Genomic DNA, 27,584 nt, shown 5'->3' on the forward strand with positions numbered 1-27,584 from the left:
CAGTATTACTTTTATAATACCAATGAGTAGAGGAATTTATACATCAGCACGGTGACTTGTTCCAATTTTGTGTTTTCTTACCATCCAGCGAGACTGAAAGGAGTAAAAAATACTAAATGTTTTAAAATCTCCTGGGCTTCACAAGACATTTTATTAGGGCTCTCTGTTTATGTTTGAAGGCCTAATTTGGTCTCAGTATCTAGGTAGATGTTGGATGTTTATGTTCATTTTGCTTTTGGAAGCAGTTTGTAACTGTCAATTAACAGAGCAATCCCTCGTATCTATCCATCTGTGTGGCATGATTTGTGTCTCAGCACAAGGTTGGATGGTCACTCACTGATGACTCAGTGTAGTTTGAGCATTCACAATACATCCAAGGGCTAGCGACACTCTCATGTCATCTACCACTCAGAGAAGGCAAGTAACTTGAATATAGGAAGCTAGCAAGTTGTCTGTGGGCTGGTTAGTGTCCTAAGCCATGGAGAAATCTACTGGTTTTATTCACCTTGCTACAATGGGGCAATGTTTCTTCAATTTTCATAGTAGGTATCATTTATATTTCATATTTGTATTTGTTCTTTAATATATTGCTTAAAAGCAAAAGTGATTTCTGAGGGAATAAAAAGCACTATTGGCCTAAAGTAAAGTAATAGAAGTGGCTTTTTCTGTGGATTTTTTGTACTGAAAGCAGTAATTGATTTGTTAAATAAATCATTAAATCCAACCCTCTGAAACAAGTGTGAAATATGCCGACAAAAAAGAATTGCTACCTTACCTTAAACATTTTTAAAGGGATTTTACTAAATGCCTGAAGAATGCTTTGTAACCAAACGAGTGACAGCTTTGCTATTTTGATATTTGGTAATCTTAAATTGCCATTTTTTTAACTGTAAAGTTTTCCCTGGGAGTCAGGCACAGAGAGTTCTCAAATCATGTCACGTTGCTATGAATAATGTTATTAGCATTGAGTGAGACCAATTTTTAAGTAAACCAGCTACTCCTTTTCCCCCAAGGGACAAAACCAGAAGCTAACAACAAAGGAAAATACATTCTCTGTATCTGTGTGCATCCATGACTGTAATAAATTCTGGTACCTGTGAGAGTCGCAGTGAAAACCACACCCATGTGAGGCACAGCGCAGCCAGAAGAACAAAAAGAGTTCATTAACTGCTTGGCCTCTTGATATTTTCAAGCTTCTGAAATAAGATTTTCATCTAGCTAATACTGTATTGCTGTGATTAAAGACAGTGGCATACCCTGGATCTTCTGGCAGAAGCGAGGATATGACAGGAATTGCGTCTTGGCACTCTTTAGAACAGAAACTTCGGGAAATTATGAGTCAAGTTTCACTCTGCCAGTAGGCCCAGAGGTATCTGCTGGGGCCAACGCAGTAGCTGGAGAAGTTGCGTGATGGGAAATGTACTATGTGGTTCAATTTTTTGAAAAACATTTGCTGGTTGTCTCCTGTGGATCCCTGGCTGGTTGGTTCTAAAGGCTGCGTCCCCTCCTCCCCTCTCCCAGGCATCTCTCTGGGAGGCTTGTGGTAAGTATTGCCTTTCCCAAGCGGTTGGCCTCTAGGCAGCAGCAGAGAAATGTTAGGTGACCTGTCAGCGTCAGTTTTAAGATCTTATTCTTCGTATCTGTCTTTGTAGACTGCTGTTTGTAATGTGGAGCAGCAGCACAAGTGCAATTGCAGTAGCCTTGTCAACAAGGTTAACTGTTTGAGATGTGGTCTGCATAATCAGATTTTGAAGGTTGAATCTGAAAAGAGAGCAAAGAACTCTTGGAATGAAATGAATTGCCTGCCAATGGGACGAATAGCTTACACAGTTTGTTACCATCAGTGTTACTATAGGATATGGCTCACTTTGACCACAGCTCTACTTAGAAAGCCCCAGCTCAACAGGGCAGGAGTACATTGTATTGCAAAGTAATATGTACTTCATCTTTATCTTAAATTAAGGGGTAAAAAATACCTCTTTTCAGGTAACAAATGTATTTTCTTCTATGCAATGCTCAAAATTAAGATCACGGAAAGCTGTGCAGAAGAAATGTTGTTAGGTTAAAGAAAAAGAAAGCAGAGTATATGAGAAAATTCCTCACTGAAATTCAGAGATAAGACATTCCCTTCCAGTGCCACACTTCCCATAAGCCAGTTTTATGGCCCACTTCCATTGTTTATACCTTTATATGCAGTTGCTTGTATGCTGTAATACAGTGTTATCAAATTCTAATATTTCCTTTAACAGCACACTTTACTTGTCAGAAAGCCCTACTGAAAAGGTCTTGACAGATTTGCTATGCATGCTTTGAAAGTGATTGCTGTGTTTTCTCTATATTTTCAGCCACTAATATGCACCTGATCTTTTACTCTTGTCTCTGTATCACCAGGCCTCCTGAACCTGTTTACAGCACTGTGAACAAACTGTGTGATAAACCACCTTCTCCTAGGCACTATTCCCCTGTCGAGTGTGACAAAAGCTTCCTTCTTACAGCTCCCTATCCCCACTACCACGTAGGCCTGCTCCCTGACTCTGACATCACCAGGTACTGCATGCGCTTCTTCCTCACCTCCTTCGTTAGAGTGCATGAACATCACTGGATTTATCTCATAGTTTGCATCTTCACCATAGATCTTTTTCTACAGCTTGTGCTTGTTTTTAACCATGCTTTCACATCTGCACCACTGGAAGATATATGCTACCTCAGTATATAATTTTGGTCATCCAAAATCCAGTGATGAACACAGGCAATGTTTTGATCCATTGGAATGGTGCTCTAAAATAGGTTGCTTAATATGTATTACATTTTACAAAAGAATTCACTATTTGTTTCTCTGTAAGTACAGAAAGGACTAAGACTTCATTGAAAGCTGTTGTAATTTGGTTTTAGTCATTTTATTTCTGTGTTGTGCATACTTTGTTCACTGAGCATCGTTGGGTTTATAGGGTGGCTGCCTAAGCCATTCAGAAGAAATTGAGCAAAAACTAATCACTTCCCACACCAAGGTTGAGAATACATCTAAAATTTAGTATTCCCTAGGCTAGCTGTGTTCTGAGAGGACAGTTAGTAAACCCTAAAATGATAACGCTTCCAGAACTGAAGTAATGGAAGACAGTTCTATAAAATTTTGTCAGTGATCCCCATCTGGTAACTACTTAATAAAGAAAAACTACTATACAAAATTGTATGCTAGTATAACCCAGCTCTTCTTCTATAGCCTACTAGGATAGCAGTACATTATTTGCAAACAAGACTTGGGAGATAGAGGAAGAGTTAGGCACAGGTTTTCAAGAAGATGTTGAGTGCTTCCTTTGTCAGGAAAAACACTTGTCTTTTATATTCTAGAGTAGAAGCAAAACAATTGTATTTGGAGTTTTTATGATAGACATTTTCTACAGAAAACTCTTCTCAAAGAAAAGAGTAACATGGGAAGAGCAGAAGTGTGTAAGTGGAAAGTAAAATGGTAAATTAATGTAAGATGCAATAACGGGAAAGAAACGCCGGGGATTAGAAAAACAGCTGTGAAAGGCATTGAAGTGCTATGAAATAGAAAGCTAAATTAAACAAGCAGTAAGACAAATACTAGTAAAGAACGCAACAGATGTGGTAAGGCCTTGCAGAAGCTGTCAGTCTAGTAGAGTGAAAACTGTGTAGCTTCTAGAATTTTTAAAAAGATGCTTAATCATTGGACAAAATGATTAGTCAAGCTGTTCAGGCCAGTGCAAGTTTGGGTGAGATACATTGATAAGGATAATGTTTTATAAAGGTATAAATAACTCCAGAAGGGTGGCAGGCACTAACAGATCTAGCCGCAATATTTCAATTTATCTGTAAATATTAATTTAAAGGAAATAACTAGCCAAAAACTAGTAAAATTACTTCAGGTCCTTAGGTACAGTGGACGTATGAGTAACATATCTGTAAGCATCACAGTGCTTCTGTGTGTTTAGAGCCAGACAATAGAAGATACCATTATTAAAAGTCTCTTCTTTTAAAATGGTCCCTTTAGAAAGGAAAGGACCAACTCGGAGTATGAAGTTCAACAAGAGAGTTCTAGGGGCTTTGGTGGCCATGGAGTTGTGTTTTGGGGGCTCTGAGGATTAGATTGTGGCTTGCTAACCATAGAGCAACGCAACTCATTGCTAAATGGTCGATCCCTATAGACTCGACGGTCAGGACTATGGAGATAGTTTGGGGGAAAAGGGTGAATCTGTTAAGGCTACTTCCAGCAGACCAGATACTCAGATGCCAATAATCAGTGGAGTCCTGGAGAGCTCACAGAACTAGGCCATTTTTCCACCTGAAGGTATAACCCTCTACATGCTTTTGCTTTATTGTATGGTTGATTGAATACTTGGTCATCAGATATTTGATGACCTGACATCAGGACTTAAACAGCTGGGTTTTGTTCTACTGAGTGTCAGTTAACAACTCTCTTTAAGAACAAGGTTTCATTTCTCTTCATTCTACTTTGATTATTTAAATAATCAGAAAATATAAAGCTCTAGTCCCTGTATATTTAATCAGTTTGTTTATTTCAACAGTCCAACAAAAACTGCAAAAAGAACACAAAAGATGAGAAAAGACACAACTCGTGGTTAAATGCTCTGCACTCTGCTCTGCTACATGCTGTGGTAGAGGCAACAGATTGCTGTAATTTATACTTCCTTCCCACTGTGAAATAACATTCAGATGGAAAATATGACAGTTTTTGATGTTCTCAAATACTGTCATCTTTTCCACAGGACTCTCTGAATAGTTTGCTGCGGAGGAAACCATTTGAAATAATATTTCACCAAATGCCTTTCATGAGGAAAGTGACAGCTTTACAACATATACAATGATCCGACTTCCAAATCGACTCAGTATTCACAGTTGGAGAAGAGATTTTAGAAAAGTATTAATCCCATTTTAACTGTAATCCAAGCAGCTATTTTTGCAGAAGTGTTCATTGTACACAGCCCTAAATTTCACAAAGGTGGTGTGTCTCAGGGCTGTATTGTGTTGAATATTTGAAAGAATAAAAAGATCTTGTTTCAAATCTGCAGCTGTGATACCACCGTCTCTATTGGAAGTTGTACTACAAAAATAATCTTCCAAATATTGACCAGGTACTTTGAAAGGTCTCCTTTATTCACCCGAATTCCTCAAAACCCTATTCCTCCACATTATACACTCCCAGGGTCTCCAGTCCCATATAAAAATATATCTCCCTGTCTCACTGCAGGCTTCCTAGAAAGCATTCTTTCATCAGAATTTGTCAGCCTTATGTTTGGGGAGGAAGGGACGAAGATTATTTACTTGTTTTCGTAACTACAGTCATTGCCGTATCTCAAAGCTCCAATATTGAGAATCTGGTGCTGGACTGCAAGAAATTTGGTTTGACAAATAAGTCTTCCAGAGGAAGAGGAACATGATGCCGTGTTCTCCCCGTTGAAATGCTTGTAAGCCAGCCAACACCTTTCAAATTGCTGCTTCAGATAATTTGTCAGCTACTCCTCAGATGATTGTTTTGTCAAGGCTCATTAACTTCATAGGCAAAGAGAATTCATAGGCCAAAGCCTTATTTGTCTATAATAAATTCAAGTTTATAACCCTTGCTTTTATGGTGGCCTGTCTTAGCGCCTGGGAGATTTGGAGGTCTAGAACTATATACTCCCACTTTAGGATAAAAGTCATTTGTTTTTGTATTAAATTATCATTTCATGTGAATTGACATTAACAGGGCTATGTCAGTGTGCAACAGCTGAAAGTCTGTCCCACTGAAGGTAGGAGTAGGGAGAGAATTTTGGAGTAACAAGTTTTCCTTTGAGAGCACCACGTGGGAACTGATGCAGACTATTCGTGTTCTGGCCTCTGCCATTATTGATAATTATGTGTACAATTAGAAGATTACTGGCAGCGAAAGGAAATCACAGCTCATAGATGCAACCCTTCCTACAAACACGAGACTTTGTTTCTGCATTATGTAACAAAAGATGCTGTATTCTCAGTCTTTGCCCTGAGAACTTCATTACATTTACGGCTATATAAACACGCTTTAAAAATGCTTCAGTTTTGCCCAGAACTAACTTCCCAGTCTTCAGTGAAACCTTTTGGGCATTCTAGTTGCCATCACAGTTTTTGCTAAAGGGCAGCTCTAATATATTGTTGGTTTGTGTGATTATTTTTTTTTTCTGTAGGTATTTGCTTTTCTCTTAAGCCTTTGATCATGTGATTGCATCAATATTTTTTAATACATGTAGGGGAAGGAACTAAGGGTCGGGTTTCAGACTTTGTAGTCTGAACATGTTGGGAACATGACTCCTCCCAAGAAAATCAAAATAAGTGAAAATGTTTTTCATGCTTAGTCTAGCTTTTATAAACTCGCAGATCTTCCTTATGGTGCTTGGGTGCCTGGATTTAAAGTATTTGGCTTGCTTTTTAAATCAAGATTAGTTTCTTGAAGTCAGCCTCAGTTCTGTCTGACACGGATCCACAGTCTTAGGCAAGGTAGTTAATGATTTTGTGCTTTGTTTCCCAGTCTCTAAAAGAGATTTAACAATGATCTCATAGAGCTTCTTTGAAAACTAACTCTGTCCGAGACAATAACATCCTATTGCTAATGGCAATTTGTGTTATTATTTAATAACATAAAAATTATTTTAAGGTATTTGATGAATTAGATGATGAATGACATCAGTTCTTGGGACCACCACTGATTTCTCACCAACAGGCATTAGGGATAGGAGATAATATTGGCACAGGGCTCTAGAGCAGAGTCTTTTGCAGAAAACAGCATGGTATTTGCACAGGTATTCAAGGGCAACTGAGCATTGTGTGACTCTAAAGAGCTATACAAATAAAAGTGTGCTGAAATGTAGGCAGGACATATGGCTAAGGAGACTATAATGTCCAGAATCTTAAAGACTGATGTGTGATGCTACTTGCAAGGTGTGGCTGAATTCCCACAGCCTCCATGTAAGCACACGAGGGTCACTACGCTCCGGTAGCCTCTCCAGTCAGACTAGTGATGTCTGCAAAGCTGAGCACTGCTGCTTGCCGTCACCTCAATCTTAGGGATCCCTGGGATCCCTCCCCAGGCCATGAAGGGACAGCTGAGGAGATGCTGGTCGCTTTTCACGGATCCTAGCGGGAAGATAAGGTAACGGCACTTGAACAAGGTCTGAATGGTGGGCCTCTCTGGCACTCGCTGCTACAGTGCACTTTCTCATTCATTAATATCTGCGCAGCCTTTTTCTTCACAATAACCCACTGGGAGCAAGCTTATTGTCAAAATGATGCATATAACTGCACTTGTGTGTGGCTGCTTTCAGGGAGGCTCTTGTCATCTTTATTGAAATTCACATTGTACGGGAGTTCTTATCGTCCCCTTTTCAATCCCATGTGTTTAATATGGGAATTATATCTCCCAAAACACATCTAGCCATAATTTGAGTTTTTTGAAATGCTTGGCAACCTGAAAATGGGACCTATCAAACAAGCAATAAAAAGCATGGTTATTATGAATCTGAGTCTTCAACTTGGCCCACATAAACGCAACCATCTTTCTCAAATTTAAAGTGAACTTCTGCTGTTTAATTGTATTCAATTACTTATTTTATATGAAAATTTCAAATAATAATTACTAAACAGGAAATCAGTCTGTTTTGGGCAAATGGGTTTAAATGCTTAAGCATTTAAAATAAGAATTGGGCCAGATTTGTAACTTCTGGACTGATCTGATTTTATACAATCCAGCCACAGACAGCAAGCTGCGAACTAGCCCTACTAAATAGCAGCGCTTAAAGGCAGTGGAAGGGAGTAAGTGCACAGTTCATTCGGGGCATTTTTGAACAGCAAAATAGGTAATACTAAAGTTCAACTTATTCAGTGTCAGTGGAAACAAGTTAATCCTGTAGTCACAAAGAAAAAGCATCTTTAGAAAATAAAAGATACCCGGTTAAAATAACTCTTGATAAAGTAGCTCCCTTAAACCATGAGGTGGCATGTTAAAAATGAACACTGTGACTTTTTGTTTTGAGAAGTGCCTTTAAGGCATATCTCCACACAAATGTAGGCATTCAGAGGCACAGAGCATATAGCAACCCCTCAGCAATTTAAGAGATAAAACTAGTCATCACAGAGGCTGGCTTCGGTACGGATGTTCGTACTGATGGAAATTAAAGCATCTTTTTATTGCTGATTTCAGTGAGAATTGGGTATGTAAGTGCTATGGCCTTCACTCCCTAAACAACATCTTTAGAAATTCAAATACTTCTTTAACTCTGGCACCTAGACCTTTCTAGAAATAAGCTTGGAGACCTTGACTCACATGCAAGAACATACATTGCAGTGGTTGACAAGATGCAGCTCAACTACATACCCGTTACACTTGACTGGGTACTTCTGAAAGCAGCTCCAGAACTGCAATATTTTATAGTTATATATTATAACTAAATCAGCATAAACTGTGTTGATTAACTGTCTGCAACTTGAATGCAATATCTGAATGTAGATTGTTCCTGCTTGTGAATCAGACTCCTGAGACCATTAAATTATTTAGGGTCTTTTGAAAATTGTACAAATTAATTGTGGATTTTCCTTATCACTTTCAATTAACAAATTAAAAAGTCTTAACTGGGAGAGTTTCCTATAATTTCTTTTTAATCCTGACTTAAACGTTCTCTTTAAATAAACGATGCAGTCATATAACTGTTGTAGTTAATGAAAGAAAAATGATGCTGCCTTTCAGCCTCAGCTTTCATGTTATTTTGTGTGGATGAATCTCTGACCCTAATAAGCGCAAACACTCATATAGACTCTCTTATGTGCTTGCCTTTTTTAATAAGGGGTTTTCTATTCTGGAGACTATTAAAATTATTAGAAAGATGCACACTTTAAAAACTCAGAGATGATTTAATGAGAATCTTGACCTGTCAAGGTATAAAATCTCTACAGTTCAAGTGTTTATGTACAGTTACAGAAGCCTTTCAGGTTACAATGGGATGCTTCAGGTTAGAGCTGCTGGGCTTTATTTCCAGTTGTGCTGCTAATTCTCTTTAATTGACCAAATCACTTAATTCTATTTGCTTTGCTTTACCTATCAGTAAAATAATCTTCTTGCTCAGTTATATTGAGAAGGATAACTGATATTATTAAACAGAATTAGGAGAAAAATTTCAAAAGGGAAAAATTAAGGTGTTTGTTTCTCTTTCAGCATTTGGGAAACGTTTCATATTTTTGGAATATATGACTTGATTTTCACAGATACTGTGCTTTGTTGTTCTGCAGATCTTCTTTTGTTCATATTCTGCACCAATAGAAATGAAACTGTATATTCTTAGCTCATAAACTGGACAGAAATACTAACTCAGTTTAGTTAAGTAGCAGTATTTTCTTTACTATGTCTTTAGAGAAGAAAAAATACCAGTTCTCAGTAAGAAGACATCTGTAAATCACTACTATTAAATTTTCCCTGCTGTTACAATTACAAACTGAGCTACAAAGAGATATTTGGGAACAAGGGAAAGATGGTTCTTCCCTTTCCACGCCTATAAGCAAGCTCTGAAACTCGGTCTGTAAGAATGACGCAGGAAATGCTCCTGAAGTACCAAATGCCAGTTCCTGTGTCTTTGTTTTGGGTTAATGGTGAAGACTAGAACCAGGAGACTAGAAAGGTAGCAGGCCACTTCTAACTGGTTCCTGCCTGAGGAACGATGCTTCAGACTGTCTCATGAAAATCCAAACAGCCAGTTCATAACTAAGTCCACACCATAACTGTGTTGTTTGAAACAGTCTTTTCTGCGAGACACAATATTGTTTATTTTCATTATATATAAACACCCTCTCAAACATCTTGCTCTGGTCTCTAAAAATCCCCCCTCTGAAATTGCCCCTGAATTTTGAAAGAATAGAAGAAGCAGTTCTTCCAAAATAATAGAGCACTAAAATTCCAGGCACAACGTTCAAAAGCTTGTGACTTTTGGGAGAAGTTCAAAACCACATTTTTAATATTGGTTCCATATCTGGTTCAAGTGTATTCAGAATAAATGACAAAAAATTTGACAGAAAGTGTCACTCTGTATAGGAGTGTTACAGTAACAAGCTAATGGAGCCATTCACTAATTCAAATCTTGTCCACAGTGACAAACGTTAATGACAGTTATTACCTGACAACTGTCTAAAGGCCGATATGCAAAATGGGTTTGGAGATTTCAGTTTCATTCCTGTGGACAAGATTCCACATCATAAAAATCATCACTCCATCTGTCACAGTAATTGCTAGACTCTCAGCTCATCAAAAAACTCAAGAGGTTTAACCTGGAGAACAAATTACTCTTTTTACCCCAAGAGAGTCCTCTGAGCTTAGAAATGAAATATTACCACGGAGACAGGGTAAATAAAGCTACCCTGTGGCTACCTATGGGGGAAGGGAACCTACCCGCTGGGGGAAGAATAAATTTCCAGGGTTGCAGCTGCCCACAAAAGAGCAGAAAGCTTACTGGTTAGAGCAAAGGGAACGGAGAAATTTCCCTGTACCATTGGCAGCTTGTATGACCTTGGCAAATTAAGACTTTCCTTCTATTTTGTCCAATTGTGAAATAAGTGACACACATCCATAGACATCACCAGCAGCCCTCAGAATAAAAAGATATTTCCAACAGGTGCAGATATGCATGATTTTCTGCACTGCATAAAAAGGAGTGATCATTAGTACCAAGCGGAGTGATAGGAGGCATCATGGAAAGCAGGTGGGACCTCTAATTATAGCAGTGTAATTTGTCATGGAAATGCAAGAGAATTATAACAACAGTAATAACGAACCTTCCCCCAGCCCTGTGCTAGTCTTGTTTTAAACTACAGTTATCCCACTGGAGTAATGTAGTGCTGACTCAGACCCCCAGATTATTTTATATCTAATTATCACCATTTATTATTGTTGACATAAGCCCTATATGTAGATACTTTCAAATATGCCCATTTCTATAGTTTTGCCAAGTCAAGTAAGACCTGACTTTGAACAGGGATATGTCTAAAAACGAGAGCAGCCCTGCAGAGGAGGACTTGGGGGCACTGGTGGATGAAAACCTGGACACAAACTGACAATGTGTGCTCACAGACCAGAAGGCCAGCCGTCCCCTGGGCTGCATCCCCAGCAGCGCGGGCAGCAGGGCAAGGGAGGGGATCTGCCCCTCAGCTCTGCTTTGGTGAGACCCCCCTGAAGTGCTTTTTAAATCAAGATTAGTTTCTTGAAGCCAGCCCCAATTCTGTCTGACACGGATCCGCAGTCTTAGGCAAGGTAGTTAATGATTTTGTGCTTTGTTTCCCGGTCTCTAAAAGAGATTTAACAATGATCTCATAGAGCTGCATCCAGCTCTGGGCTCCCTCAGCACAGGAAGGAGATGGACCTGTTGGGACGGGTCCAGAGGAGGGCACAGAAATGATCTGAGGGCTGGAGCCCCTCTGCTGTGAGGCCGGGCTGGGAGAGTTGGGGCTGTTCAGCGTGGGGAAGGGAAGGCTCTGGGACACCTTACTGAAGGGGGCTTATGAGAAAAATGGGGACAGACTCTTTAGCAGGTCTGTAGTGACAAGACAAAGGGCAATGGTTTTAAACTGAGAGTAGATTTAGATTGGGCAAAATATATATTTTACAACAAGGGTGGTGAAACGCTGGCCCAGGTTGCCCAGAGAGGTGGTCGATGCCCCATCCCTGGAAACATTCCAGGTCAGGCTGGCCGGGGCTCTGAGCAACCTGATCTAGCTGAGGGTGTCCCTGCTCACTGCAGGGGGTTGGACTAGATGGTCCCTAAAGGTCCCTTCTACCCAAACCATTCTGTGATTCTAAAAATATGCTTGTGATACAGAAATCAGGAGGTAGCTCTGTTTGTGGAGTCTGTGCTGGGCCAAAGATACTGCAAACCCATTTGTGGACAGAGTTGTGGAAGTTGTTGCAAAACTGAACGAGCTGTTTAAACTAGGTCCTCATCTCCTGTAGTCGCCGATTTACAGCCTTTACTTCTGTCAAAAAGGTATAAAATACTAATTAATGGAATAGTCAGAAACACAGAGATACTAACATTAAAAAAAGACCACTCCTGACCTGATGTCACCCGCCTCCTGTGTCAACTCTAAAATTCCTATATATTTTTGCTTTCCATTTCAGATTTTTTATTCCCACTATCAGAAGGTACCTGTGCCTTTATGTGTCTGTGAGGGTAACAATCAGTTCCCATGGTAATGGGAAAATTGATTTCAGTAGCCAAAGGCTAAACAGTGGGAACAGGTTCTTCTGCTATGTCTTTGTTTTTAAAAGAACATATAACTATCGTTAGGAGGAACGTAACCAAGCGGTTATATATTTCTCATGTTACTGCAGAAATATTTATTGATCAGTACTCGTCACATTTCCTATTTCAGAAAAGCATTTGTTAGTCTTTGAAAATATTGACTATATAATTGGAACCATCTGTTTGCAGAGACTTCAGTGTGATATAAGTAATGATAACCATAACCTTCACAACTTTAAATGTTTATGTAAATTTGGGTTGGACTCGAAAGAATTTTGAGGGTGCTGCTTTCCATGGTTCCCTGATTCAGTCTGGCAACACAATTACTACAAAGGGGTTTATGAAAATGGAGAAGATTGTGGTAAACTAAACTCCCCTTTACCTACATAGTACATTTTAGTACCTGTGTTACCGCTAGTGAGGTGTTTTTAAATACCATCCTGGCTTTGAATAAATACCACCCTTATTTTGGGTTAAGCTTTCATTTTGGTGAAATGAGAGGACTGCTGAACTTTTTTCTTATTGATTTAAATTCATTTTCATGTAGATATAGCTATCAATGTTTATAGTAAGACAAACTGACATAGGATTTCATCGTAAACCACAGTCATTCTAGTTTAGCTGCTGTATCTATATGAAGTCACTGGAAAATGATTTTATTTGCTTTTGCTAAGAAAGAAAAGAAAAAAACCCCACCCATTAGGTGTGCAGAAAGGGTTACAAGGTCTAAATATCCCTGAATTTTGTGAAAGTCTAGTTATGCAACTGACCTTTTTGGGTTGAACCTAAATTTAGCTACGTTGTCATTGTAAATTTGCATGTAGAATTTGGTAACATTTTGGGATCTTAAACAATTTATTCTTTAAAAGGTTTTAATGTCATTTTTAAAGAATAGCAGTGGAATCAGCTACCTTATCTGATTTTTTTTTAAAATAATGCTTATAGTGCATAAAACCACTATTGTTACTGCATAAAAAGCAAGGTCAGCTGAAGTGACAAGATATTAAAATACATTTTTTTAGCTGACAGAGGGAAAGAGAGGAAGATTTAGTCTGACTTTCAAAATTAGTATTTCAATACTGTTAAGGAAATACTGGAACAGAAACATTACAATCCCCAGGGAGAGGCATAGACAATTTCTTTTTCCAGAGTATTTCCATACTCCATGCAGAAAATTAATCATTCCACAGATAATTGGAGTTGCTAGCAGTATCTTTCGAGAGTCATTATAGTTCTTGCTTTTATGCTGTTGAAATCACTACCCTGATGAAGTGGGGACCAAGGAAAAGAATATAACTCTACAATGTGAGAGTAGACTTGTGTATATGTTCTTTCACATCACAAGTTGCTTTTGATTTGATTATACTGATTTATAACAAATCTGAATTCTGAATAGCAACAACTGTATCCTTAAGACAAGCTTTCCTAAAAAGCAGCCTGAGTATTACACTGTGTAAAGGGAAAATGTATCAATATGCACACCTGAAATGCCCTGAAGCCCACATGGGGGGACAAACAGTACAGAAACCAAGTGTCACTTGCTACTCACTAGTAGTAAGGTGCATCTGCGCAGCTCAATGCAAGACCATTCAGATACTCCCGAGCTGGTTCTAGACAAGTTAGGTTAGTCTAACATGCTTCCAATCAATGCCAACCTTGATTAACAGTTGACTTGGTCAGCATATGTCAGCAATATGTGTAGTCAGTTCAGTTGCTGAGCTAATGAAGATTGCATAAGCTGTAACCAGAACTCAGCCTATTCAGGGTACGCTGACTAAGAGCTGCAGGTAGGAGGGCTTCTGTAGTATCTGTGGCAAGAGTGTGGCTATACAGACTTGGGTGGAAGCAGAAGTAATACAGGTTTGGTTAGATACAAACTCACACAATACTGTCGTTGCACCATGCAGAAGAGAATTTCCTGTTAACATTTGAGATTCAACAGTGTGAGTGAGCGTTATTAATTTTTCATATCAGTCCTTCACATCCATTATACCACTTCAGTGAATGTGTAAAAAAAATCTTGTTTTATGGAAACGTCTAAAGTAGGCAGTGAATTCGTGAGTGTCATTGAAATCACAGGTGCTGTCTAGAATCTTGAGGCTCCAATGATCAAAACTTCTCCTGGTTGGTATGTGCACAGCAATTAGAAAGGGAAATATGCAAGAGGGAAATTTATTCTTGATGGAAAAATTAGTATATTTTTCTGAATGGATTTTACCTGGTTTCCCAGATAGGTTTTGTAGTCATCACTCAACAACTAGCGTTCCCATTGGTACTGGAAGGTTGCACTTTGCAACAAAAATTCAAGACCCAAACCATACTGACAATGGTCAGAACACTGGAATCATGTTCAGCCTATTTCTTTTTCTTGCCTTTCCTACTTTTTTCTGATACAATCTTGTAAAATATCATAGAGCTTTGAATTAATGACAAGAAGGGTAGAGTCTTCTGTTTTGATAAAAGTGGGATTAGGCAGCAGGTGTCTGCAAAGGAAGATCAGTACAATACCAAAACCAAAATCATATCTCAGTGAAGTCAGAAGGAGAATTACATTGACTTTGCTGTAGCTTGGATTATCCAAGAACAAGCATGGCAATATAATAGTATAAGCAGGTTCGTACTTTCAAGTCAAGGTTAACTCCCAAATCACATGACATCATCCTTTTTAGCATCTCGAAGATTGTTTCTCAAGAAGTCACAATCTATTTGAATGTACTACTGGGTGTCCTTCATAAAGAATAGCATCACCTGGAAAATAAATTCTTAAATGATTGGAATGATAAATTTATTTGCTGTTGACTTAAATAAATTAAGCAGCATGAACCATTGCTGAGGAGCGAACCTTAAAACACAGTGCTGCCATACGACATTCTAGTTCTTAGTAATCACCACTCTTAGCTTAATAAGAGAGAGGATTTTTATAGAAGTTAATGTAAATCAGCTCTTCATTAGGATAGAATATGCTGGGGGTTTTTCACATCAGATTTATATAATTTTGTCCAAGTCAACCTTTCATGTTTTCCTGTTTAAATTTTCCAATTCTGCTGTTCTTGCATTACCACTTCACAACAAAAAACCCTAAGCTTAATCAGTGTCAACTAACAGAAATGTCACATTGATCCAACTTAGGAAATGACAGGTTTTCTTCAGCTTGCTCACAGAAATGATGAACAGCACAAATTAATTTTAGTCTTCTTTACCTAAATATATTAATATTGCTACCATCATTACAACGGTATGGGCATCTCATTTATCTTTGTTTTTTTTTAGAGACAGGGAGCTGGCAAACAGAAAGAGTAAATGGCTTTACTAAGTTCCTAAAGGAAATTCACAATGAGGCTGGGAAGTTTCAGACCCATTTGCCAAAAGACGCACCAAACAAAGCACACACATCAAGAATACATTGTGCAAACTGAAATTTTATCAGCATAATTATGAATTGAAATCAATATAATTATCTTTTTGAAGATTTGAGATAACTTTGATTGACTTGTAAAATAAATTGCTGGAAAAAAAAGTAGAAGCAGCCATTTGATTTGGGAATGTTGATTCACAGCTTGATTAACCAATATGCAGGAATTTGGTAGTAATGCAAAGGGACTAATATTTCTAACAAGAAAAAGCAGAGTGAATTACAATAGGTCATGATAAAAATTTTTAAAGGGTATTATCATTTCATCTCTCAAGGCTTAAACCAGTCTCTAAATAGAGAATAAGATGAGCTATAATGTGAGAATAAATTATGTTATATTTTCTTCTGTAAGATGCTGGCTGTTTTACCTCTGGTCTCAGTCAGAGGTGTGCATAGTGTAACCCTTACTGCAGGAATATTTAATTGTCTGGATTGCCATCTGTGAAATACATAAATTGAATTATTTAATATTTTCAAACACTAATTTATACATTCTGCATTCACATTGAAAGGGAAGATGTGGTGTTTGGGACTGATGTGTAGCAATGTCTGACTGGTATAAAAAAAGATTCTGTAGCTAATAATAATTAATAATAAAATGAAAATTTAAATTAATTTAGATGCCTCAAAGGTGTAGAATGTCTCCAGGCTGATCTTTGGACCAGGAGAAAAAACAGCAATCAAACTGTTTCACTTAACTTGGGTAGAAAAATGAGCATTTTATATCCAGAAGTATCCGATGAGTGAAAGAATCTTCTCTGGGTTTCTTGGTGTATGTTTATCGAGTTGGATTTGGAGAATTCCACTGGCTAAAAATAAAATTATTTAAATAGATATTTTCTAGAATAGTAGACATACCTGATAAGTTGGAGGAGAGGCATAGCGTGGAATAAAATAGTGTATCAAAGGAATTGTAAACACAAGAGCCTATTGCCATGGAATTTCGTGACAATCTTGCAAACGCAAGATTTGAAAATGTGGATGACCATCCAATGCATGGGCTTATCCTCCATCAGTTTTTTTGTATCATCTGAATAATCCATATTTCATATGTGAAGTTTTTCATTGATTGCAGGGTATTCATAGGTTTTCAGCAGAACTGCTTTGTCCTCAAAAATAACACATGGAGAACTGAAGCTAAAAGCTGCAACGCTAGCTCAGTTCATGTGCGCAGGATAAATATGGACACAAGATGCCCATCTCCAAAATGGCTTCCTTGCGTGACTATTTCTTTTTACAGTGCTAAATGACAATAGAATTCTGTTTTTAGTCCAAGTTAAGATTGGATGAGTTGTTGGTATAAATCCAACTGTGACCATTTTTATTGATTGCTTCATGCTTCTGTGTGCTCCCGTCTGTCTGTCATTCATACACTTTCTCTTAGCATTTGTCTCTTTCTTTTTCCTCTCAAAGTACCCAGTGCAATTGGTTCTGATCAAAATATTTAGGAACCAAAGAAGGAAGGTACTTGCAGAGAGAAATGATTAGTTGGAAGCAGCGAAGAGAGATTTAGTTCTAGATAAAGCTCTTTATCGAGTAAATGGAAGCTGAAATTAGAATATGGCAGCATCTTCATCCTTCGCACTAAAGTAACCTTGACACAACCCAGGAACCTTGTGTTTGCTAGCTGATGAGAAGATTGTAATTATAAGAAATTATGCCTAACCTACAAGAAATATTTGAAAAGGTTGGTGAAGGAAACTCGGGCTGCTGTCCAGGACTTACTAAGTATCTTAATGACATTGAATCTGTTCCCAGAAGGATCACAAATTGACTGTTTATCACCTTAGTCATGTATGTGTGCTTGCTAATTTTGCAAATTTTTTAAAACCAATTTCCAATGTTTTACTCAAATCATTTATCTATTAAGTTAGTAACTAAACAATTAACCTTAATGACTATCACAGGCTGAGAGTAAAATTCTTTAAAAATTCCTCTCACAGTTCTTTCCTAAATAGCTAAATTTCTCTTCAAAGACTGAATTTAACAAGCATCTTTAAATAAATGGTGCTTTATATGTTGATTTAGGGATATAAGGCTTGATATAATGGAACATATAAATAATCTGTCTACCCCATCATTCATCTAGTCCAATCTATGCCCTACAATCAAAGACTGGCAAAATTAATTACTAATGTGCTTGGACAATATTACAGTGATCTACCATGGGAGATGCTTATGTTTGACACTCCCCTTGTGAGTAACCCCAGAAAGACAAAAAAATTAATAGATTTTTAAATTTCTTTTAAATCTAGTTCTGGTGTATATATCTTTCTTAGACCTCATAATGTAAAATGCTGATATGAATGTTTCCCATGAAATGCTGAGTAACTCCAACTTCTATCAAATAAAAAAGATGCAAGAATAATGGTTCATATAGATTAGATTAGAAACAGAAGAGCTTAAGCTGTTGAATTTCTTCACTGTTCATGTTTCATTTTGACAATACATTCTTTATACTTTTGCATCTTGAAATTACCACTCGCTGCTGTTTGTATGTATTCTGTTGGGATGTCATTTGTTTGTGTGTATTACATTATTTCTCCTTCTGCTTTCCTCTATGTGTATTTCTCTAGGATTTTTGGGTTTGTGTTGGGATAATGGCACATACACACATGCATGCTGGGCTGATCTGAATGACAGAGAAAGTGAGGCTAAATAGCAGCTTATGTAAGATTGCATTCTCACCTCTGGTCTGTTAGAAAAGGTCCAACCCATGTTCCCAGCTTGCATAGAGATAATGTATATCCAAATAGAAGGGATAACATTATCAGAAGGTGTCACACAGGTGCAGTAAACATCGTATCAGGAGTAATTGCAATATAAAGTGTGCTGTTCTGAGAGAGTTTAGATCATAATCATAATTTAATATTCTTTCTTTTGTGATCATTCTTTTTGTTTTAATGAACCCCTACCATGGAAGCTGAATACACTCCTTTTCTGCCTGTTTCACCTTGACAGTTAGTGTAACTCACTGCAATGCACACCGGAGAGTTAATAAGTACAGAGGAAATTAACTTGGTATTATGCAGAAACAATATTAAAACTTAAATTTCTGTCGGAATGTTTTTATTGTGCAAATGTAATGATACAGAATCTCATGGGATATAGAAATGTCTGTTAATGGCATGGTATGGTCTGGCATCAGTTTTTCATTGCTGTTTTAAATCACTTTAATTAATTGTTATTATCTATATGCTTTATCTTGAATAGTAAAATGCAGTGAAATGACTCTACGATGAAAAGAATTTTATGCGCTTGTTTTTCTTTAGATGGAGATAGATAGAAACTTTGCAAATTAGTTTAATGGGTTGCATTTATTTGAGCTCTGTCATTAGGCTTATTTATCTATCATTTCCCTACTCTTTAAAAAAGAAGCAGATGCAGTATAAAAGTCCTGTGAATTATTTTTCAAGCGTCATTTTCAGTGCAAAGAAAGTTAACCCTCCCTCGAGAGGAGAAAGCAAAGCTAAGCTGTCCTAGTCACTAAATGCACTACTGCAAGATCAGTGTAACCATTTAGACATAATCTCTGCCCATTTCGTTGATGACAAGATTGTTCTGACAGAGTTCTCTGTTAAAATCATGTTATGCTTCCTTTTTTTGCATCCTGAATTGGAATTAGGTCTCTGTTTCCTGAAGGGAACTCTTAACAGTCTTATAAGTAGTATTCATAACTTTAAATGATCTTCTATGGACCGTGGTGGAAAAGTACATGAAAATGTGAGGGCTTTACAGGTTTTTCTAGCGTCTGTTTAACCATTTGTTTTCTTCTCCTCCTGTTGAGTACATACTCCTTTGAAACTGAATTTCAACTAAAATAATAGAGTTCATCCAGTTCTATTGGCAGTAATAAACCAGCTCATGTAAAAATTCTGGTCTTAACCCTTTCTGAAATTCAAGGTCCTACTGGCTGTTAGCATTGTTATGAACAATTTACTAGTTTACAGTATTTCAGAATTTATGCTGTATCCACAGACTATAAATTAGAGGAGCTTTTTCTTTAGACAATTTGAGAAATTTCCTTACCAGAAAACTTCCCTACTCATTCTTTTTTTATTTTCGCCCCAACAATGCAACTGGTAAATACATGTATGATGTGCAATTTGGTATTTTTGGACTGCAAATCTTATATGATTCTTCCTATTGTGCCAATGGGTTTTCCTAAAACTTCTGAGATATTCCTTGACTTCTGTCTAGGTTTTGCCATTCTAAGTTTCTTAAAAGTGGATCAATTTTTCAAGTCTTTGCAAATGTCTTTCAACATTTGCTTGAACTGGAAAGGAGTTTTGGTGCAGATACTTGCGCTACTTGCATAGGAACCTAATAAGCTTTGTGTGCAAAAATATGTTTCGTTATAGAAGCAATGCATAGCTCTAGAAATATATCAACACTGGTGTTATGGGACAGCAGTGAGTGCTGTGTATTGCACTTGCTACTGATGAACAGCTACTGATGACTGCTGCGCACTCAGCTCAAAGAGAGCCCTGCAGCAGAGGCTCAGCTTGGTGGCCCTTGGCTACTGTCTGCATCTTCTGGTGCTGGGGGTAAATGCAGTCACACCAGCTGTGTGAAGTGGGCAGTAGAGTGGCCCAGCAGGGTGGCAGAAAATCAGGGAACTAAATTTCTACTTGAAAATCCACATTTCCTACTCTTATCACTTACATCAATACCCAAAGAAAGATTGTACATACACAGATGCACATGTTTTTGCTTGCCATTTTTAATAGGAAAAATACTGACATTTTAAATCAAGAATGGCAAATAATGATATATGTGAAATGAGTGAGAAGCTGAATGACACCTTGCAGCCATGTAATACCACAAACCTCAGCACGCTGCCTTTGAATTGTTTCAACAAGTTCTGATTATTTAGCCTCTCAGAGATCCTTAATAGAAGCTTTTTTCTAAAGTCTGTCTTTCTTTCTATTACATTACAGAAGACTACATTGATTAAGATATTTTTCAATACTACAGCATGTGTTTTCCTTAGGTGAAGCTGATTTCTTTTTACCCAGTGAGAATACTTGTTGCTCTGTCACATAGAAATCAAACCATCTCCAATTCTCTAACACCCTGTGCGATTTGTTGGAATGGCAATGCTTGGGAAGCACTAATGCCAGAAGAAAATTAGGAATGATAGCAAACAGTAAGTGAGGTGTGGCATTCGAGTGCAGCAGCATGGCAGAAAAACCCCAGTGATGTTAAATTACCTAAGCGTCATGTCAAAGAGCAGGGGGGAGGGTGACAGCTGCTTTCTCCATGAGGAACTGAAAACTCAGCATTGTATTAGGCAGTGGTACCAGGGTACCATGAGATGTAGGTAACTGGGAGGCCATGCAGAGTGCGTCAGGAAGTTTTCTATCATTCCTAAACAAACGCTCCCTGTTTACATTCATGAAAGTAGCACTGCATCCTCTTCCACAGCTGTAATTAGAGCCAAACTCAGTTGTTATGTTGATGGGCCATTTCCATCCGATATTGCTTAAGTAACTGAGAAGGTGAGATTTTTCTCTTCTCTACAATTCCCTTTTTTTTCATACCTGCCTACACGTTTTTCGCTTGTTGCACATATTTTGATATGTCAACCTCAGTCCTCAGCTGGTGTAATTGTCCAAATAACTTCATCAGGGAGTATTTCGACTCCCAGGTGGAGCTTTATCATTCCTCATATTCATTACTAATATAAACAACAACAATAATAACAACAATAAAAATAATAAAACTGAGAGGCTAGCAGAAAGACTGGAGGTTTATTTTTTTAGCTGTAGCAGAATGTCTTGGAATGCAGTGGAGATTTAGGTGGCTCATTTCCAGAAGCCTTGGAAATCCAAGAGTTGGGTTAGACCCAAGTCTATCCAGAGTATGAGGAGAAGGTACAAACACAGAACATAATGAATTAGAAGAAGGATAGGATGAAAGGGAGGAATTAAAGCAAAATTTAGAATGTGTGTTATAACAGAAATCAGTATCTAACACTGATGTCTAGAACAAAATAACCTCCCAAAAAGCAAGGTACCATGTCTCTGAGTCATTAAGACAGGTCTCATATTTCCTAAATATTTGTTCCACTTAATTCTGTATCGATTTGACACAGTATTTTATTGTTACGGTTTTCACTCGGTATGCCTAGTTTGCTCAATGTTGTGTTCTTCACAGTGCTGTGTAAGTCTCTATTTACCCTACATGGGAACATTAGACTACATGTGAAAGTTCATCACAGCATATCCTCTCCACTCTACTCCTTTAAACAGCATTTCTAATTATTTTCAGTTCCCCCCACATCATTCCAAACTTCTTCAGCTGTTTAAAATATTTTATTTCAACCTAAAATAACAATTCCTTCTCAGATAAGCATACTTTTTATATTTTAAAGCTTATCATTATCTGCTGCAACTACCTCAGCCATAAGGAAGCAGATTTAAAGTCAGTGGATGTTTCACCACTTTGAAGATAGGTGCTGACTTAGGCACACCGCTAACAGAGGTGGATAATTAGCTTTATTCCAGGAGCTGAAACATTCCTCTGAGTCACAGTTTCACCTTGCATTATTCCTTCCTGCTATATGACGCTAATTTAGGGCTGCAATAACTCAAATACTTTAAGCTAACCACTTTGCTTTTGGGAAGGAAGGAAGGAAGGAAGGAAGGAAGGAAGGAAGGAAGGAAGGAAGGAAGGAAGGAAGGAAGGAAGGAAGGAAGGGAGGGAGGGAGGGAGGGAGGGAGGGAGGAAGGAAGGAAGGAAGGAAGGAAGGAAGGAAGGAAGGAAGAAAGGAAGGAAGGAAGGAAGGAAAAGGGGGAAAGAAGGGGAGGGAGGGAGAATTCAGCAACCTTGCTGACTTTACTTGTGCAAGTGGAATTACTACAGAGAACCTGAAGGGAGATGTACCGTGGTCCTTATTCTACATATCTGTAGGCAGAGTGACAGCCTAATCCTTCATTTTGTTTCTTTTCTGTTTTCTACTAGGTCAGTATTTAGCCTAGCAATATAATTTGTACACTATATGTACAGATGCCATTTTAAAAAATTAATTATAGTTACTAAGTCAGCCCAAAAGCTCTCACTGCTCTTGCCTGTGCATAAAAACAGTGCTACATCTGATGTGTGGCTTTGTTGCCTAAGGGTGATCTCAAAGTAGCAGGGTTGGATGTCCTGTTCTCTGAAGTTTCCTATTTACCTCTGATGGGAGACTCTCTGGTTCGTTTGACAGTTCTAATCTGGGTCAGTAACTGTCAGTATTGGATATTATCAAGGTGTTTGTAGCTGAGATAAAATTAATACCAAAAAAGCACTCTCTGGTCTTCTAATTAATCCCACAGGAGAGCAAAAACTCATTTAAGTTAGAAGTTTAGCTGTCGGCAGCGTCAGGAAAAGCTGGTTTCACTTCACTGCTCTGAATTAAAACTCCACATTAGTGGAATTAAAGCATGTTGCCTTCTTAAACTTTTACATCCATCAAAGCAAAGGCTTAGAAGCTTTATAAACAAGAGCACTGCTACCTCCAATCCTTGACATAAGAAACAACATGCTGAGAATACATCATAAAACCAAACAATGTTAATGTTTCCTTCACTGTTCTCTAGTGGAGGTTTTTCAATATCATATTTACCAATCTTTTTTCTTTTAGTATTGTGAATAACAAAGAATAACTCAGAACTCCAATTTTGTCTTTTTGGTAGTTGTTGGGTTGGGTTTGTTGGCTGTTTTTTTTTCTTTTTCTGCACAGAACATATTGGTAGACAAATGTGGTTTGTATTTTTTCCTTCTGTGTGGCAGTTTCAGAACCAAAACCTCAAGGACACTGCTCCGAAGCCAGTGTTCAGAGAGGTCTATATCCAGCCTGTGCCACTAGTGGCATCATCACTTCTTTATGAGAAGATGCAGGTCAATTGATTTAGGAAGCAAAAAATTACTCTTATGTTGTCAGGTTTGACTTGTCAAAACAAAGATATATGAAAAGAAAAAGTTTCCTAAATCAAGACTAGATATAGCAAATAAAGGACAACTGTTCCTTGTTGGTAGGAGGTGGGTTGGGAGAGGAAAGCTGATGCCTTTTCTAGTCGTCAGTGTATGAAGATAATGTGTATTGTTTTTATATGAGCAAAAGAGACCAGATTTTAGATTGTAACAACCTTGTTTCTTCCACCCTCAATGCAATAGGCAGGCTTTGTATGAACTCTGATTTGTGTCATGCAGTCTGATCCCTTAATGCTGGTTTGTCTTTATTTTCAGTTACCAAATTGCATTATAGAAATGTAAAACACAATAAATTTTTCCCAACTGTGATTGCTTCATCCCGGGGGGGGTTTCACTGGAATATTGTGTATTGGTGAACATGTCATTCGTGCAGGGAAGGCGGTAGTTCATTTGCTTCCTACAGGGAAAGATGGGTTTATGATGCTGCCTCCAGTTTCAGCATCACCCACACAGCAGAAGTGTCTTCAAAACATCCTTTGAAGGGCTACAACAGAATTAAAACTAAGGACACTAGTTAATTCTGTTCTTCTTACTATGATACTTACTGACATTGTTATTTTCGTAATAATAATTAAAAATACGTTGGCACCACACTGCTCTATTTCTAGTATTTTACAAAGGCATGAAATGGCAGGCCTTGCCTAAAAAACAAGTTTAAAACAAAAAAAATAACTTAAACCCATTAAAAAAGACAGGTTGGATCCTTTGCTCCTTGTTTTGCCCCTTATTCACTTAGAATCTCATTCTTTGTTCCTCCACTCACATGAATTGTCTTACAAGAATAGTATGTTCCCCTTGTCTTGAACTAAAATTAAATGGAATCAAGTTAAAACTGGTATTTTATGGGATGTGAGATTCATTTATTCAGGGAAAATCCATCTTGTGTGGCTGCAGTACTGACTAGTACATTGAAATATTATTACTTCATATTATTAAAACTATTGAGACATTCATTCTGTGTCATTTCAGAGAGAAAGTAGCATTTTTATAAGTCTAAATGTCAGACTTTGAATACTTAGATCTGCGAGTGTGAAAATATGCTACTTACCTACATATCTCAATAGGGGCGTAAGTGCCTATGCTTAGACATTCATCATAGAAAATATTGGTGGCAGTAACCCAGAAGTTTTATTTTCTTTAGTGTTACGAAAGACCTGACACATGCATAAGTGTATTAAGCAAGTGATGGGAACGACTTCTTTCTGCCAGATCCACCACTTTGACAGAAGCTACCAGGCACTTTATCTTCTAAATAAGTTGGTTAGGAATGATATCGGACTGTTATTTCTGTCTCCAACTGGATAGACACTTGTGTCAAGCAGTGATTAGGGTGCAGTTTTGATTTTCATCTTCGTTGTATTTATGGCGATACCTCAGAAGGCATAAGTTTGTACTGAGCATGAAAATTAATTTTTATAATTATGTCCAAAAATGAGTTTTCGTATCACCAGTTATGAATTATTCTCATGAAAAAAACCAAGGTCATGAGTCGAATATTGCCAATAGCTGAACTCCTTGCTTGGAAGGAGTGAGGTATAAGGTTCCCTGCATAGTTTTGCATAATGAGGTAATCATTCCAGTGAGTGATACTGATGACATCTAGTGCTTGAGTGGTTTGGTAATTTCAGGAGAATAATGAATTAAAATCACTGCTTTGATTCATACTTGTTATGGGATTACGGTACTTAATAGAGCATCCGATATAATAGAAAATAATATTTCCATCCTAGTCTTTTTTTTTTTTTTCCCCTCCATCATTGAAATGTGTTTTGTTTTCCCAAGATTCTGCTCTTCCCTCTGAATATTCTTCATTTTCCAGCCTGTCTGGATAATCCTTTAGTTGATTTGCTGTTTCCTGCACCAGCCATAACAGTGCTGCATGAGGGTAACTACCAAGCAGATGTGGTGGAACAGCACACACTCTGAAGTGGCTGAGCAGTGATTAGAGAGTTCTGGGTACCGTGCCCTTCTGCTGAGATGTTACACATCTGATTTCCTGAAAGGGATGAATATCCCCTTTTGGCAAAGCAGGGTTTTGGAAGTGTTTTAGACTGGACACCCAAAATCAGGGAACCTGGTGCTCCTAATCACTTCTGAAACCACTGTTTGCTCTCATTTCAATTTTGTGTTTTAGCAATGATTTTCCTTAGCAAGTTCATAAATAGCATTTTCACCAACCTTTCTAAATAGGAATCATGTTTTCAACAGTAACACTTTGCATTTATAAAAAGATGTCCATTTTATTTAAATGTATGTGAATAGTGAAATCCAGAGAGAGCGCAGCCAATATCAACTTTAGATATAGGTGGATCTATGTTCAGAAAGGTATTTTGTTCCATATAAAAGAAAACTGTGCGATGTCAAACAGGCATCTTTTATAAAGACTGAGAGTTTTTGCTAATTGTGTAAAGGCCATTAGGAACATATGGTCACAAAATTCTTAGTCTTTATTCATCCACTACATAAATTATTTAGAAACAGAGAGGTTATAACCTTTAGGTTTTGCACAAGGTCGCCTAAGTTAAGTATCAATCCTCGATGGTAGTTGAATTCATCAGTAAAATGCAGCATTGCTGTGGGGACTGAGACTGTATTACAGTGACCAGACTGGTCCCTTTCCTCATTTTGAATCTTCCAGCGCAGGAGCAATAATTCACCGTTCTGTAAATTACTTTGGTGAATGTAGCTCTTTTTTTATTTGCAACATCCAAACATAGTCACATCCCAAATGCTTCCTATTCAATATGCTTCTTGTCTTCTTGTCTTCAGTTGCTCATTCTGTAGGTAAATGGAAAATTATTTGGTTTTAGTACTTAGCAGCTGAAAGTCCTACCTTTAACGCCCTCGTAATTTTATTCTTTTTGAAGCTGGTCAGAGTTTATTTTTGTATAAATAAATAAGGTTGCTGGCGTAAAAATAGGTCGATGCTGAAATCTTTTTTGGGAAAAGGCATGAAGATTTCAGGATTCTAGCTAGTTTGGCTAGTTGTGGTTGGATGTAGACATTGTGGCTCTGGTCATAACAGCGTGCCATGGCTTTAGTAAGGAGATCTTGAAACAGGGAGAGGTGACCTAAAGGTTTTAAGCAAAGTGCTGTATCAGCTGTCATTCCTCAGCTACCCTTTCCTATGACATTCCTTTGAAAAAGAGAACGTTATACAACATTTCTGAAATAAACCGAATTCCTGCACGAAACCTGCAGTTGCTAGCTTTCCATGCCTTGTTAACAGATTTTTTTTCCCAGAAAATAAGTAGCATCTGTTGCAAGAATATGAGCTGCTTGTTTAAAGATTCCATGGTGGGTTTCACATCGGCAGTATAGCTCAGGCACGGCTTTGCCATCCTTCTCTTAGAAACAGACCTTGACACACAGTGTGACTTAGAGAGCCGTGACATACATCATCGCCCCTCCTCTCTGCTGGGTTCTTGTTCCTTGCACCAGCTGTATTTTTGCATCTCTTGATGCAACTTCAGAGAATAAGGTTTCTCAGAGTCAAACTGCACAGGGAAAAGATGGAGGAATTATGGCTCTGCAGTGCCACTTCTGTCTCACATATACAGGGGGAAATTTCAGGGGAGACGCTGTTCCCTTCCTTATTAATTTTGCTTGCTAAGCCAGTACAGGAACATAAAAATGTGTGATCCCTTCCAGCTCTGTAGAGGGAGAGGGACAGAAGGCAAGCCACAAGCTAAACTTTAAACTTGTAAAAATGTATAAACACTAAAAAAAGGTAGTTTAAAAATAGTCATCCTAAGTCATTTGCAAGGTGTAAACTTAAAGTAACATTTTAACCAATATTTAGAAAATATTATTCTGCAATGTTTGTCCAACTCAGCTATTCTGTTCACACCATGATGCCAGAGACTCATGATGCTCCTGAACATCCTATGCCTTGCTATCAAGCAGATAAAAAGCTCTGTAGT

At 37.9% G+C, this 27,584-nt stretch overlaps 1 protein-coding gene across 7 annotated transcripts in view; it reads left to right on the plus strand.

Moving 5' to 3' along the window:
• DLG2 (discs large MAGUK scaffold protein 2) overlaps positions 1 to 27,584 on the plus strand; it is a 1,060,076-nt gene that overhangs the window by 789,995 nt on the left and 242,497 nt on the right. For 5 of the 7 annotated variants that reach the window (XM_075079151.1, XM_075079412.1, XM_075079695.1 and 2 more), the window contains one exon: positions 2,392 to 2,547. The exons of the other annotated variants lie outside the window; for them this stretch is intronic. In XM_075079151.1, the coding sequence (XP_074935252.1) occupies positions 2,392 to 2,547 (156 nt within the window). The remainder of the gene's footprint in view (positions 1 to 2,391; positions 2,548 to 27,584) is intronic. 7 annotated transcript variants of the gene reach the window in all.

The sequence above is a fragment of the Phalacrocorax aristotelis genome, chromosome 1, assembly GCF_949628215.1.
Source record: "Phalacrocorax aristotelis chromosome 1, bGulAri2.1, whole genome shotgun sequence".
Classification (NCBI taxonomy): domain Eukaryota; kingdom Metazoa; phylum Chordata; class Aves; order Suliformes; family Phalacrocoracidae; genus Phalacrocorax; species Phalacrocorax aristotelis.